The following is a 14,861-nucleotide window of genomic DNA, read 5'->3' as shown; positions in this document are numbered from 1 at the left end:
AACACACTGCAAATCTGAAATCCCTAAACACCCAAATGCTTACAAATATGGGTGCAGTTCCAGGGTGCCCTCAAAGAAAAGGTTTCCTGTGACCATATGTGGTTGAGGAGTATGTTTTTGGTGTCTAAGGCACAGTTCTTCTTAAATCTAAAATAAGCAGAGGCTAGTCTTTTTTTATTTTTATTTTTTTATTTTAAGTAACTCTACACCCAAGGTGGGGCTCAAACTCACGATCCAGAGATCAAGAGTGGTATGGGTTTCAGAGGGGAGGGGTGGGAGGATGGGGTAACAGGGGCATGGGTATTGAGGGCACGTGTTGTGGGGAACACTGGGTGTTATACACAAGTAATGAATCACTGAACACTACATCAAAAACTATACAGCGGCTAACCGAACATAAAAAAAAAAAAGAGTGGTATGCTCCTCCGAGTGAGCCAGCCACGGACCCCAAGCACAAGCTTGTCCTTAATGACAAAAACAATTGCTTTCTGTCAAACACATCCATCATTACCCCCACAGAATTTATTGATACACACTGCTATTTAAAAACTAAAAGGTCATCGACAGCAAGGAAATTCTGAGAAACTGTCAGGGCCAAGAAGAGATGGAGGGGACATGACGATGACAGGTAATGTGGAGCTGTGGAGGGGACACCGGGGACAAGATATTAAGGAAAAACTAAAGAAATGTGAATGAACCAGGGCTTTAATTTGTAACACCGAACCCGAATCAGCTCATTAATTGTAACAAATGTGCCACGCTAATCTCAGCTGGTAAGAGGAGGGGAAGGGCGTGGGATACACAGGCACTCTGTACTATCTTCTCCATTTTTCTGTAAATCTAAAATAGTTCTAAAAACAGTTATATAACCGTCCTAAAAACCGTTTATTTTAAAAAAGCTAACATTATTACTTGATCTTCAGTTGTTCTCACTTTTTACTCTTTCATCCGCTTGTTGAGCTGCCTGCTCTGCTCCCTGCGGACCTCTGTGTTTGTATGGCCGCTGGGGACCTGGCCACCTGGCCGGGGTTACAGACGCTCGGGGTCTGAACCAACGGCGTTTGAATAAAGGTGAACGCGACTGAAGACACAGGCATCTTTTACTTGTACCTTCTTATCTGCCTCCCTAATAAGCATTATATTTTTCTAAAACAAAACAAAATTAAAGTGCATACACTTTCTTTGAAATTCCCAGTGTCAGGGTATCTTACCACGACCTAAGAAATGAGCTCAATTTCCTGAAAGGAGGCGCCTAATGACAGACTTAGTCCTACCAGCGTTACGAGAGCAAATGCAAGCAGAAAACATGTCAAAAGTCGGCTCAGTTGGCAAGGGGAGAACTGCGAGGTACGGCTGGTGTGGCTTAAGGCCGTCTGGGTTGCAAGTAAGAAACAACTCTGCTGACTCAAGCCAAAGGTTTCCGACACGCACGCGGGCACACGCGGGGGCGGCTTACCTTGCGGGCCCGAGGGAGCGCAGGGTAGCGAGGCTGTGCGCGGCGGTGCCCCGGAAAACTCGGGAAACTCCCAGCTGGCAGAGGCCTGGCTCCTTTTTCCTCGGATCCACAGGCTGGATCCCGCCTAGGGCAGGTGGGGGCCCCGGGGGCGCCCCCAGCTCAGGCAGCATGGGTGCCCTCCCACCATTCACCCCGTGAAGTTAGGGGGTGGGGGCAGCCCCCCCCCAGGTGGGTAGGGGGTGGAGGCGAGCTGGCAAACTGACGCAAGCGCAGCAGCTCCCAGGAAGGAAAGCGGGTGGGCAGGGCAGGCCTCACCCAGGTTTGGGGGCAGAGGTAGGGGTCGGTCCTGACTCACGAAGCTCTAAGGCGTGCGGGGCGGTTCACGGCTGTATTTAACTGCCTGGTCTCTGCCTCGTGCACCTGGGAACGCCCCAGGTGTGAGTATTTTTAAACACCCCAGGTGGTTCTCATTTGCCGCAGGATTGAGAATCACTGTCTTCTCTATTCCCCAGTGTCAGCTTCCTCTCAACTCAGATTTGCCGATGCCCCGCCTGGCATCTCCCAGGCCATTTTTCCAACTTCTGTTTCTCCTAGATGGAATCTCTCCTTATTTCCTGATTTGAGTGCCCTTATTGTTTGCCTGGAGCTTTCCAGCGGCCATGAGCTGTCCTTGGGTCATTGACTCTGACCTTTCCAGTTTGGATTCCCAAGAAAGAATTGGATTCCCTCACTCTTTGCCACGGCTGGTATAGGGGTGGGGCTTCGTGGCCCCCTTCCCCTCGCAGGTGCAGCCCAGCTGTGCCCTGGCTGCTAGTTGGGTGGTCTAATCAGGGGAGAGTGGGGCATTACATGAACCCTTGGGACCAAAGGGCCTGGAGGAGGGCTGTGTGTGGGGTAAGGTCCCTTAGATTGACTTAATCTGGTCAGCAAGCAGCTATCTCAAGATGCTTTAGATTTTCCACTGGAAAACTGGACACTGTTTTTAAAAGGACACTTGACTCAGAAATTGTACCATCTCGACTCAGCAATTTCCACAAGTAGCACTTAATCACAAAGCTAAGAGTTGGCTGTATAAACAATTTATTCTTGTTTAATCAACTAAAAAGAAACACCGATTCCTCCAACTTTCCTTTTAACCTTGAAAGGAGAACACCTGCAGAGGGGGTAGGGGAGTTACTTGAAAAAGTTCTTGTGGCCAGATTTGGGAACAGACATGTGGCTGTGGTAGGGCTGCCACATATCTCGGGGCCTGAAGAGTCGCCTGGGGTGGGGAGTCGGGGCGAAGCCAGGGAAGACTCCGAGTTGCCCCGGTGTCCCCAGACTCCCAGCGGGCCTGCTGGACCCCATCACCTTCCCTCCAGCCACGAATACCTGTTGTTTGTCCCCAGCCTCTTCTTGGAACAGAACCCCCACTTTTTGAGGCGACTGCTCTTCTCTCCAGTCCAGAGAGAGGCTGCCACGTCACGTGCCTCCTGGGTGGCTACTGATTCAGGGCGGGCCCCGCCAAGGCCTTCCCTGGCATTCTTTGGACTGGAACTTGGAAGGAAAGTCTGCCCTTCTCGAGGCTTTGACATACAAATTAAGAGCTATGGGGTGCCTGGGTGGCTTAGTCAGTTAAGCATCTGCCTTCGGCTCAGGTCATGATCCCAGGGTCCTGGGATGGAGTCCCACATCGGGTTCCTTGCTCAGCAGGGAGGCTGCTTCTCCCTCTGCCTGCCCCTCCCCCTGCTTGGGCTCTCTCTCTCTCTGACAAATAAATAGATAAAAAATCTTAAAAAAAAATTAAGAGCTATGGGCAGTACAGTGAGTGAGCCATAGCCTGGCAGTGTGTGGTGAAGGCCAGTCTACAATAAATGTATCTATAATAAAGCTGATCTGCAGAGAGAAGCAGACAGGAGACGTGGAGACCCAGGGGTGTCGTGTGCTCCTGACGTTTAGCCGTCCCCGTCCTTTCTGCAGTTTGGCCCTCCACCTCTTCTCCAATATGTGAAATGCCCCCGTGTCCTGCCCATACTGCACAAGCGTACCAATGCACACAGTTATCTACTGCTCTAGAACTTACCTCGAAACTTAGCGGCTTCAAACGACAAGTATTTATTACCTCCCAGTTTCCGTTAGTCAAGAATTGGGAGTAGCTTAGCTGAGTGGTTCTGGCAAGCTGCAGTCAAGATGTCCGCTGGGGCGACAGTTGTCTGAAGGCTCAATGGTGACTGTGACTCAGAAGGACCCACTTCCAAGATGGCTTACCCAAATGGCTCTTGCTTTGGCAGGTTTGGTTCCCTGCTGGCTATTGGCAGGCCTATTTCATTGGCTGTTGGTAAGAGGCCTCAGTTCCCCACATGGACCTCTCCACAGGCTGCTTGAGTGCCCTCACAACATGGTGGCTCCCTTCCCTCAGAGGGAGCAATCTGAGAGGAGGAAGCCATGGTGCCTTTATGACGTAGTCTCTGAAGCGGCCCCTTGTCCTTTCTACTGGATTCTGTTCTTTAGAAGCAGATGACTACGTCCAGCCCACTGTCAGGAGGACAATTAGGCTCCACACGAGTAACCAACATGTATCTAATTCTGCGATCTCTCTGTTCTCGCTGACTGCTACCTTCTTCTGGCCCCTCGGACTCCATTCTTCGGTGTTTCGTCACTACGCCACCTAAAATCTGTCCTCTGGGGCGCTCCTTCCAAGCTGCCTCTGATCCTCTGTTCTGTTGTGTCCTGGCTTTTCAGCTCTTACGCAACTCAGCAAATCTATTCCATGTAAAAGGCGGTTATGCCTTGGCAGGACACCAATCCCTCCCCCATACTGTGGAGATAGAGAATATTTTTAAACCCCAAAATGGGGGCATGGTATAGGAACAGAATATTTAAAATTTGTGCTGCTCCAAAACTCGGGCCCAAGGTTGTTTCAACCACATTACTTAGGGAGGTACTAGGGATCTTCAGAAACGAGACCGACCACTGGACTCCCTGGTGAGCAGCACGACAAAGGAGGCATCTGAGGAAGGAGCGGACGGGCAGCCTGCCATCACCGGGGTGACCGGGGTGCCGAGGACTGAGTGGCAGTGGACACAGTCTCTCAAAAAGCTGCCCAGGAGGGATGTGGGGGTGGGAAGGCAGGAGCCACACTGTGAGGGGCGGATGAACCCATCAGGGATCTCTCGCTTGCAAGCAACAGACACTGACCAGACTGATGTGAACAATAAAGAATTTAGTGAAAGGACATGAAACAATCACAAAACATCTAGGAAGACTGGCGAACCAGCTTCTGAAATGGGCAGGAACAGGAAGGCTCTGTTACCAGAGCCCAGATCATGCCACAGACCCAGACACCACTACCACCACCACGGACTCCAGAGACAACAGCTTGTGACACTGACTCGGTCACTGCCAGCAGCCAGGACGCTGGACACGCTGCCCCAGCGGCCGGAGTGGATGTGCCGCTACCCCTCCTTCTTGGCTCACCTGCTCCCCATCCGTCTGATGGGCTGAGTCTAGACCAGCGACCTGTACCCATATGCAAGGGAGCTCGGAAGGCGGACCTTTCCCTCTGCTGCTGTGGGAGACGGGCTACACCTCCAAGATGCAGAGGGCAGGGGGTCTTCAAACAGGAAGAAGACCTTGATCCTGGCATCCCAGACCCCTCTAAGTCCACTCCAGGGAGTCGGAAATTGAAGGTCTAAGATCATTCTTGTAAGAGGTTTGGAGGGGAAGGGAAAGAGAGGCACGCAACTGAGGGAACAGCAAAACCAAAGGGTATTTTTTTCCTCTTCTCTTTTTTTCTTTTGGGTAAGATTAAGGGGCCTTAATAGTTTCCTAGAGAAGAAACAAGAAAGTCTCTTGACACGACAGAATTAGCTGGCACTCCCCTCAGTGCGTAGCAGCAGGACAGGAGCGTCCAAAGATGGGAGAACTTGGGACAAAGGACATTGCCTCTGAAACAGAGGAACTAGACGAATCACCAATGACTCTTCAAAAGGTTTCGGTTGTCTGTTGCCTTTAATTAAATTCTAAATAGAGGACATATTCTACAATTACAATACGGAAATGTCTATGAACAAAATAGATAACTTTTTTGGCAAATGCCTAGAAAAGGATGGTGTCAGCCAAGTTCGTCCAAGGCGTTAAGCGGCAGCATCTACGCGGCCAGGATGTCGTCAGTGTTTGGGGACGGAGGTAAATATCCGCAATCCGTGCATTCCTTTGATTTCTTCTTTCAGTGCCTGAGTAAGGAGAAGAGCATCACTGTTTCGCATTCGACACCGACTGCGTAAGCCTCTACGAGAGCATCTGTGTAAAGCTCTGTCTCCGCAGGAGGCTCGCATGGGCTTCGTCTGAGCAGTTTTTCCTTTTTTTTTAGAAAATAATATTTTATTTTTTTGAATTAATATCTAATGAGGCTCAAAAATCAAAAGTTATAAAAAGGCAAGCAGTGAGGTATCCCCCCACACCTGCCCTCCACCACCTCCCATTCCCACCTCCATCCCCAAATGAGAGAAATGGTGTCAACTTCTTGTATGTCTTTGCAATGATTGAAAAATGCATGTTTAAGCTAATATGAATATATATCCACACTGCTACCTTTTGATAACACAAATGGCAGCACGTCAAACACATTGTTGGACACTTCCCCTTCTCCACTAGCCACTGGAGATCTTAATCGTGGACTGCCGGTGGACCTACCCATATGCCCGCTATTAGGTAGCTATGTGCCTCTGGCCCAGCCTGATTGGTCCAGGGGGTGACATGTGACCCAAACTGGGCCAATCAGAATCTCTGCCGGGATTTTTCAGTGTGAAGCCTTGTCTCTGGGGTCACTGTTACCTGAACGATGTCAGTTGGAGGTGGCTGGGGGCCATGTTCTCCAACAAAAAGAGAAAGCCCATCTCCAGTGGGAGAAAATGAGGCCAACACACGGAAGCCAAAAGCTCAGCGAGGGGGAGAGAGAGAACATGAAAAAGAGCAAGCAGATGAAGTATTTAAGACCCTGAATCTAGACATGCCAGGCACCAGATAATTTAATTGCACGGGCCAATAATTCCCTTTGTTTGCTCTTGCTAGCTTACAACAAAACAATTCCTACCACATGGAGTCAGGTTTATAGGGAGAACGATCCTTAGCGATAATCCAGTCCTATTCCTTTCTTTGATAAAAAAGAAATAGAATCTACCCCCCTGTCCAAACTCAGCATGCGAGGAACAAAATCAGGACATGAACCTGATGTTCTGGCCACTCCTCGTTCCCCTTGGGCTCCTGTCCAGCCCTGAAGCCAGGAGCTGCTGTGTGCTGGAAGCCAATGAACTGCCCTGCCCCTTCCATATTCACCTACAACCCCTCCACTCTGCAGACAAGAGAAATGCCCCGGGGAAAAAGTTTCATGTTGGGGGGTGGGTGGGAAGAGAACACAGCTCCATAGGCCACAAGCTCTCTGCTTTCTGTAGGCACAGAATGCTCCCTAAAGGCTGTCCCTGTCCCTGTATTTGGGCTGTCACCTAGGCCACAACCCTTAAAGCCTCCTCGGATAGGCGTGGGCCCAGCCACACCTTCACATGGAAGGCCTTGACCCCTCGTGTTCTGTGCACTTGGCCCTCCCAACGCCTTCTACCAGTTCTCTTGCAGGCTTCTAAGGGCCTGTGACCCAGGTCACAGTATCTCTCAGCTACAGAGGGCCTTAAACATCACGCGGGTCACTTCACAGTTGAGGTCCTGGTAGGGAAGTGACTTAGCCGTAGCCCCCCAGTTTCTAAGATGTAGTTTGGCAAACATTTTTCAGCGCCCGCTGTTGTGCTGGGGTCACAGGTGCAAAAGGCATGGGGAAAGGATGAGAAAGGTAAAGGGAAGTAATACAAGGGCACAAAAAATGGACACGGTGGACAGTGACAGGCGCTGCTGGACCACGAGGCCACAAGCGCAGCTGTGGGTGTTCACGGGAGGGAGTCAGCACCTGTGCTGGCCGTTCGCGCAGCTGGGCAGCTGGGAGCGGGACGGGCAGAGGGACCAAGCACCGGGCCCAGGAGGGAAGGCCAGGAACCTGCCACAATTCACCGGGGGAAGCCTGGCTGTGAGTCAGGAGCAGGCGGTGTGAGACTGAGGCAGGCCACAGGGGGGAGGGTGGGTCTGGACTCCTGGGCATTCCGGGTACCCGCTGCAGGGCTCTGGGCAGCGGAAGCATGGGCAGAGGCAGCCTCAGGGGCGGGTGAATGGGCAACAGACAGGAAAGAGGCCAGAGAAGGGGAGAGGGTGCCTGCTATCGCCCGAATGCCTTCCACATGCGTCACGATGCCGGGCACGTGCGGCCAACACCTCATGCGATCTTTGCCAACACGGACACTGAGGCTTGGGTCCCACTGTGAAGCAGACAGCCGAGAAGCAACCAGCTTCCTCTGACACAAAAGGGAGCTCAGTGCTCACTTGTCTCCCTGTGGCTGTTCCCCAGGGCGGGAATAGGATGGACAGCATCCCTGCGGCCTGGCCCAAAGTCAAGACCAGTGACTATTCCAGAAGAGAAGTCTGATGAACCCCAGCAGCTGAAAGAGGCCAGGCTACACGTCGGCAGGGTCCCTGAGGAATGGCGCATTCCTGCTGAGGGTGGAGCAGGTGTGAGTCTCAAGGGCGGGGACGCCCTGTCCCCAGGGAATCAGGCAGGGACTGTCTGACCAGCAGTGGATTCCAGTATCAGATGGACCAGGTGGCCTTTTCAGGGCCTTCTGGCCTGAGAGTCTCGATTCTATTAGGGTGACTAAGCACGATCAAAGAGGAAAGCTGCACCCCAGCCCAGGACCACCAGGCCCCCACCCGGGAGCCGGGGACCCACAGCATCCAACCATCACCCTCCCGGAGAAGCTGCTGACTCAGCACCCACGGAACAGAAGCCGCGGCCTGGATCTGCTCGCCTCACCTCCACTCCACGGGCCCCTCAGAGCTGGGATTCCCAACACCAATAAAGACGGGCAGCGAACTCCGGGTCCAGCCCAGGCCCTGCAGGCCATCCGACCTGCTCTCGAAGACATTTCCTTCCGTTCCTCCCAGAGACTCCCTCACAGCCAACGCCTGCAAATGCAGTCCTCTGAAGATGCCCACGAGGGCACAAGTCCTTGCGGCGGGTGCGCCAGAGCCCCGCACTTGCCGTGCTAATGCGGCCTCCGCGCGGGCTACGGGGCGGGCTCAGCAGGCGCCTGGCTGTGGAACCACACGGCCCCTCAGGGGGCACAGTGCTCGGGGGACACAGCATGCTCGGGGGGCACAGCACGCTCGGGGGCACAGCGCTCAGGGGGCACAGTGCTGGGGGGGGAGCACAGCGCTTGGAGGGCACAGTGCGGCGGCTGCGGTGCCCCGGGTCCAGAGTGCACCCGTGCCAGCATGGCGTGCTCTGAAACAGGAGCGTGTGCGGCCACCAAACACTTCAATAGTCTGTAAGCCCATAACCATACCAGGTCAGCTCTCCTTACTGCCTGCAAACTCTCAGCAAAGACTGGTGGAGCTCCCTTAGGTGGCAGCTGCCAGGTGTGGGAAACACCGCAGTGAACGAAACAGAGCCAGGGCCGGCTGCGTGGAGACGGCTTCCCAGGGCAGCGGCAAGCGCCGTGCAGGGCTCTTCTGCTTGAAGGGTGCCGGGGAAGCCCGTGCTCTGCAGGGGTCCTGAGGAAGCCTGGAGCCCACGATGATGTAGGGGACAGTCCCCCAAACCCAGGGAATGGCCGCCTTTCCCCTAGACACACAGCGGGCTCTGCCCAATGCTGAGGACAAGGATGACAATGGAGACGGCCGCTGACGTTTACCGAGGGCTTACGAGCTGTCAGACAGCATTCTCAGTGCCACGCGTGTGCTCTACCACTAATTTTCAAAACAGCCCTTTGAGGCAAGTACTGTGTCTCTCCCCAGTGACAGATTAAAGAACCGACGCACAGGGAGGTCGAGTAAGTTGCTCAAGATCACACAGCTAGAAGGTAGCAGAGCCCACGTGGGTAACGCGGGCAGGCACACTCCGGAACCTGCATCCTCAGCCACTTGTAATGATGGCCCCAGGCCAGGGGAGGCGCTCAAATTCACAGCACCCTTAGGAGCCCAGGCGCAGCAGGCAGCCCTAGGAGTTTTGGGGACAAAACCCAAAGTCCTACCGGTTGGGGATGATATGGGCCAGTGAGGTCCTCCCAGTCTTGCCTTGGCTCCCGCCCCTGAGATCACGTGGGCCGAGAAGCACTTCGGGGGAGCCGAGTAGCTGTTCCACCCCAGCCCTCCCTGCAGGCCCGCAGCACACCACATGGCCGTAGGTGTCCGCATGCAAGTGAAAGACTAGGCTCCGTGAGGAAGTCAAAGACGAATCCGAAGGGGAACAGCCCACAGAGGGATGACAGGGCCAAGGGACAGACAGCAGGGACGTAAGTATCCAGGACGCAAGGCAGAAAACGCTGGAGTCGGAGGGCGCGGGGACATTCCTTCCCTGCCAGGCAGGTGGAAGGGGGCAGCGTTTGAGCTGGGTGCCGGAGGAGAGGAAGGGAACGCTGATCTGGGCAAAGGTCCAGAGGCACAGACAGAACAACGGGCAGGGAACATGGGAGGGTTCATCTGGAGAAGGGTGGGGAAAGGCCTGGAATAGCAGTCTGGGACACCTGAAAAGGGGCCACCCAGGGATTCTCATGACCAGAGCTGTGCTGGGCAAAAATGAAACTAGTTCACAATGTGCAAGACCTTCCGGAATGATGTCAGACACACCTGCTGCAGGGGGTGCTTTGCAGATACAGGCCAGGGGCCCAGGCTGGTATAAAGTCCAAGTAAAACAAGCATAGATCATGAAGAAGCTGGACCTTAGTCTGGTTAAATCTGATGTTCCAGACTCCTGATATCCTGTCACTGGGTCTGGGGCAGCTGGAGCAATTCTCAATCATGCCGTGCCTCAATTTACCCAAAGAGATGCTAAAAAAAATTCTTCACATCTACAAAAACATCTATTATTTAGTACTTGTATGTCTACAAATATATACAGTAAACATTAGTAGTATTATGCAAAGAAACATAGAAGGAAATGTAAACTAACTATTGGGTGGCTTGTTTTCAATTCTGAATAAAATGCCTATTTGCCCACAGTCTGATTCCAGATAGTTCCAGATTACCTTTTGCTCAGGTCCTGAATGCTGTCTGCATGGCGTAGTATTGCCTTATTCTTTCCTGGGCTGACAGTTAAACACCAGCCCCGCTCGTCAGGCCCTTTCAAGACGCAGGAGACCAATGGCAACGGAGCCGTGTTGCTTCTACTGACCTGATTTACCATCTGGTGCTGCTGGACAGTTCTCTTCTCCTTAAATTCTTCTGACTCGATCCGGATTTCATACATCGCCCCACAGCCTCCTGAAATAAACATGACTCAAAAGTGTTTCAATGATTAACTTACGGCAGCCACCGCCCCATCTGTCCTCAAAGTTCCGCACAACCCAAAGAAGGTCCGAGTATTCTCATCTAGCAGGAAGTTGCTAACTCGGCTAGAAACACCTCATGGCTGGGGCGCCTGGGTGGCTCAGTCAGTTAAGTGTCTGCCTTCGGCTCAGGTCATGATCCCAGGCTCTTGGAATCGAGCCCCGCATCGGGCTCCCTGCTCAGCAAGAGGCCTGCTTCTTCCTCTCCCACTCCCCCTGCTGGTGTTCCTCTCTCTGTCAAACAAATAAATAAAATCTTAAAAAAAAAAAAAAAAAAGAAAAGAAAAGAAACACCTCATGGCTCATGGCTGATGACCTGACCACCATGCCCCGTGGGCAGCCTCGGTCCAGAATGTGCTCTTCCTTTTGCAAGGCAACTGCACTTACCCAGGATTATTCCTTGTGGGGCATGAAAGAGAAGGCACAAAGCACAGAAAGCCTAGGAAATGTAGGTTTGCCTGTACTTCTGTTGAGTAGACCAAGAAACCCCCTGGAAGAGGGAGGGGAGAGGCCGAATTTCAGGGTTCAACCTTCCAAAGGAGTATTTTTAAAAATGCAAAAATCAGTATTTTTAAAAATGCAAAAATACACTAAAGTTTGGTTTGAATAAACCTGTGTAATACTAACCCAAAGAAAAGACAGGAACAGAAGCAGGCGAGAGACAGGGGCACAGCAGGACGGGGGAGGCCACAGACATGCTGGTCACGAAGTTGCGTGGGGCGCTCTCTCTCTCTCTTTTTTTTTTAAAGATTTTATTATTTATTTATTTGTCAGAGAGAGAGAACATAAGCAGGGGGAGCGGCAGGCAGAGGGAGAAGCAGACACCCCACTGAGCAAGGAGCCCGATGCGGGACTCAATCCCAGGACCCTGAGATCATGACCTGAGCCGAAGGCAGACGCTTCACTGACTGAGCCCCCAGGCGCCCCTGCACGAGGCTCTCTTCAGCCCCTCCTGGTCTGTGAGCAGCCTCAAGGGTCTCGTGCTAGGCCTCCTCGGAGAGGGAAGAGCTTTCTGGTCAAGCTGTCAAGGCAGAGCTTGTGGTGGACACATCCACCCCCACCACCTGGCTGGCGAGATTGTGCTGATGACCGACGGAAGCGTGCTGCCCCCACACGAACCAACGCGGGCGAGAGAATGCGGCCCTGGTGCCGGGAGCACCGGCCGGTTTATGAGAAGCGCAAGGTACTCAGCAGACTTTACGCGTACCAGGAATCCGAGCTTTGGTTCACCAAGCTTCCCAGTCTCGATTCCCTTTCCACACTCAGTACCAGGAACCTGAGCTTTGGTTAACCAAGCTTGCCGGCCTCGATTCCCTTTCCATACTCTGTTCCAGACCGAAGGTCAAGTTCCAGCTCTGCCTGACCTGGGCAGGTAGAGGACTGGGAACGTCGAGGTCTCAGAGCTGCCCTGGGACGCCACAGAGGGCTCGCCTGACCTCCCGTGCCGACAGGTCTTTGGATCCATGAATTTATTTATAGTTTCAAATAAAAACTACTTTCTAAACCTTCTACCAATGCTTGCAGATGTTTGGTTTTCAGAGAAGCCAGTGAGCAGAGGCGATGACGGCAACGCAGGGTGCCAAAGACACGTGGGTATGGAGATGCAGGGGGACACCCGTCTTACTGCCCCTGCTAAGCTGTCCCACACATGCGTCTGACGAAGGCCCTGTCCTCCTGGCCGGTGGGTGCAGAACCCGCCTCCCAGCCTGTTCCTAACACGCAGCCAGTCAGAACTTCCGAGGTGCCTGGGGCTGGTAACCGGACTCAGGACAGAGTCCGCCTGTGTCCCCCCGTGTCCTGGTGCTGGTTCCGGCTCTGCCACCTCCTCCCTGGGAGGGGCTGGGCAGGTTCTTTGGCCTTTCCGGGCTCGGCTCTTCATGGGGAAAGTAAGGAAGTTACTTTCAAAAGCATAAAATCCTTCTGGGATCCGTTTAAGCTCTAACATTCTAGGGTGTCAGAAGAATGTGGAGAAATTAATGTTTATCTCGAAGTCAAATTAAAGACTGTGGACCTGAGCCCCAGGGTGGCCGAGAGGGACCTCATCCGAGCCAGGCCAGGCTAGCAACCATGAGTCCTCCCAGCTGGGTCTTATCCCCACACACTTTCCCTCTGACGCTTCCACATCCCCACCTCCGGCCGTTGGCTGGGAGGCTGAGTTCCATCTGTCCAAAAGCCACACGTGTGGAGAAGCCGCTGATGGCGAGGGCACTCTGCCCAGGCCCTGCCCCCTGCCCCTGCTGAGGGCAAAACCCTATCACGCCCTGTGGGAAGACGAGTGAAAACCTCACCTGAAATGTCGGTGACTTGGATAGCTGTCGCTCCAGGAAACTTGTCTTTGAGAATTTGGGTCACCTTGAGCTCCCCCTCAGTTTGCGAGGTAAACATCCGCTGGGCACAGTGGAGAAGAGGAAACTGCCACAGAACGGAGAAGAGTCAGGGCCGAGCGAGATGATGGCGCCCCCAGGCCGGGCTGGGCCACTGTGCAGGCCCACCTGCCATTGTGCTGCCAGCCAACCCGCACCCGGCAGCGGGGCCACAGGCTGCATCCCAGGGACCACATGGCAGTGCATGTCCACTAAAGCTCCCCAAGACACAGAATAAACTTTTGGGGGGAGTAAGTAGAGGTGGGGAGTGGAATTGTAAATAACTCACTTTGACTCCAGAGCAAGACAAACTTAACCAATCTTGAACTCACGATAATACCGTGAGAGAGACCCCATGATGAAGTCCGTCTTGGAGGTGAAGAACGGGGGGACTAAGGCAAGTGCTAAGTTGGGCCCACTGGTAAGATGCGGAGCCAGAGGCCGGGCAGCCTGCCTCAGACGTGCCTCCCCAGGCCAGTGTGCCACCGACCACGCACTGCTGAGACCAAATGCCACCTGTCCTTTAGGCCTGATTCACACCCTCCAGTGGGCTGTGGCCTTGTGATTGACTGCTCACTAAGCCAGCTACACTTTGTGACATCTACTAATTCTTACTGGGGAGAAGCAGAATTCTTTTAAATGACCTGAAGGAGAAACATTTTTAGGTTATTTACCACCGGCAACAACACTCCCTCTGCCCCCAGTGGCTACCGTGGGAGCCAGTGCTTCTGATGGGAACGTGTCAAACCAGGTCTGCAGCCCCTTGACTGGGTTGAGCACATGCTACAAGCGAGACTGAAAAGAGAGCATGGCGGGCCTTGGAGTTTGTTAGGCCTCTTGATGGCAAAGTAACCTGCACAGAACGGTGCCTTTTGAAGCTAGTCAGGGAAGATGCCCAGATGAGAGGTATTGCCTGGGCTCGGGCTGGAGGGGGATGGCAGGTGGGACACACGAGCGCTGTTCATCTAGTGTTGGTGCTGAAGGTACCGTCCCCTCACCCTTCAGTCCCACCTGTCTCAAGCTGTTCCTGATGGCCCAGAGCAGGGTCCTGTGTTATAGACTCTCAAAGCACCTCTTGTTCTTTTTTAAAGTAGGTTCCCCACCCAGCGTGGAGCCCAACACAGGGCTTAAACTCACCACCCTGAGTTCAAGACCTGAGCTGAGATCAAGAGTCGGATGATTAACCAACTGAGCCACCCAGGTGCCCCGTGAAGCACCTTCTTTAAAATGACCTGTGCACTGGCTCTTTCACCAGCTGGTTTCAAAGGCCAAGACTGAGTCTATCCTGTTACTGTAGCCTTCCAAAGTTGGGCCGGCACAGGCCCTCTGGGAGACTTGGGTGATGGGTGGATGAATGAATGAACAAATGAATGAACAGAAGGAGCACACTATTCAGGGCATGCCTACTTGCACCTGCAAAGAAGTCTCCGTTCTAGCAGACAGTTGAAATGCAGGTCAGAAGAAAGATCTGGAGTGAGACTGAGTGCTGTGTGGAGGGACAGAAACTTGATGCTGTGGGCCTGGCTAAGATTGGGATGGGGGGGGCTGTGGAGCTTCCTCTGAGGACAGAGCTTTGAGAGGCAAGGGCAGAAGGTAACCCGTGGCAGGCAGAAGCAGTAATCGCTAAGGGCTGAGGGTACT

The 14,861-nt window shown here is 53.3% G+C and overlaps 1 protein-coding gene across 1 annotated transcript in view; it reads right to left on the bottom strand.

Moving 5' to 3' along the window:
- Positions 1 to 5,427: 5,427 nt before the first annotated feature.
- BOLA3 (bolA family member 3) overlaps positions 5,428 to 14,861 on the bottom strand; it is a 10,259-nt gene continuing 825 nt past the window's right edge. The window contains exons 2-4 of the mRNA XM_040623309.1: positions 13,146 to 13,269; positions 10,704 to 10,792; positions 5,428 to 5,670 (exon numbers count right to left, since the gene is read on the bottom strand). Coding sequence (XP_040479243.1) covers positions 5,605 to 5,670; positions 10,704 to 10,792; positions 13,146 to 13,269 — 279 coding nt within the window. The 3' untranslated portion in view covers positions 5,428 to 5,604. The remainder of the gene's footprint in view (positions 5,671 to 10,703; positions 10,793 to 13,145; positions 13,270 to 14,861) is intronic.

The sequence above is a fragment of the Ursus maritimus genome, unplaced genomic scaffold (assembly GCF_017311325.1).
Source record: "Ursus maritimus isolate PB19 unplaced genomic scaffold, ASM1731132v1 scaffold_6, whole genome shotgun sequence".
NCBI lineage: Eukaryota > Metazoa > Chordata > Mammalia > Carnivora > Ursidae > Ursus > Ursus maritimus.
Note: the sequence above shows the minus strand (reverse complement) of the source record. Positions and strands in the feature narration are given on the sequence as shown.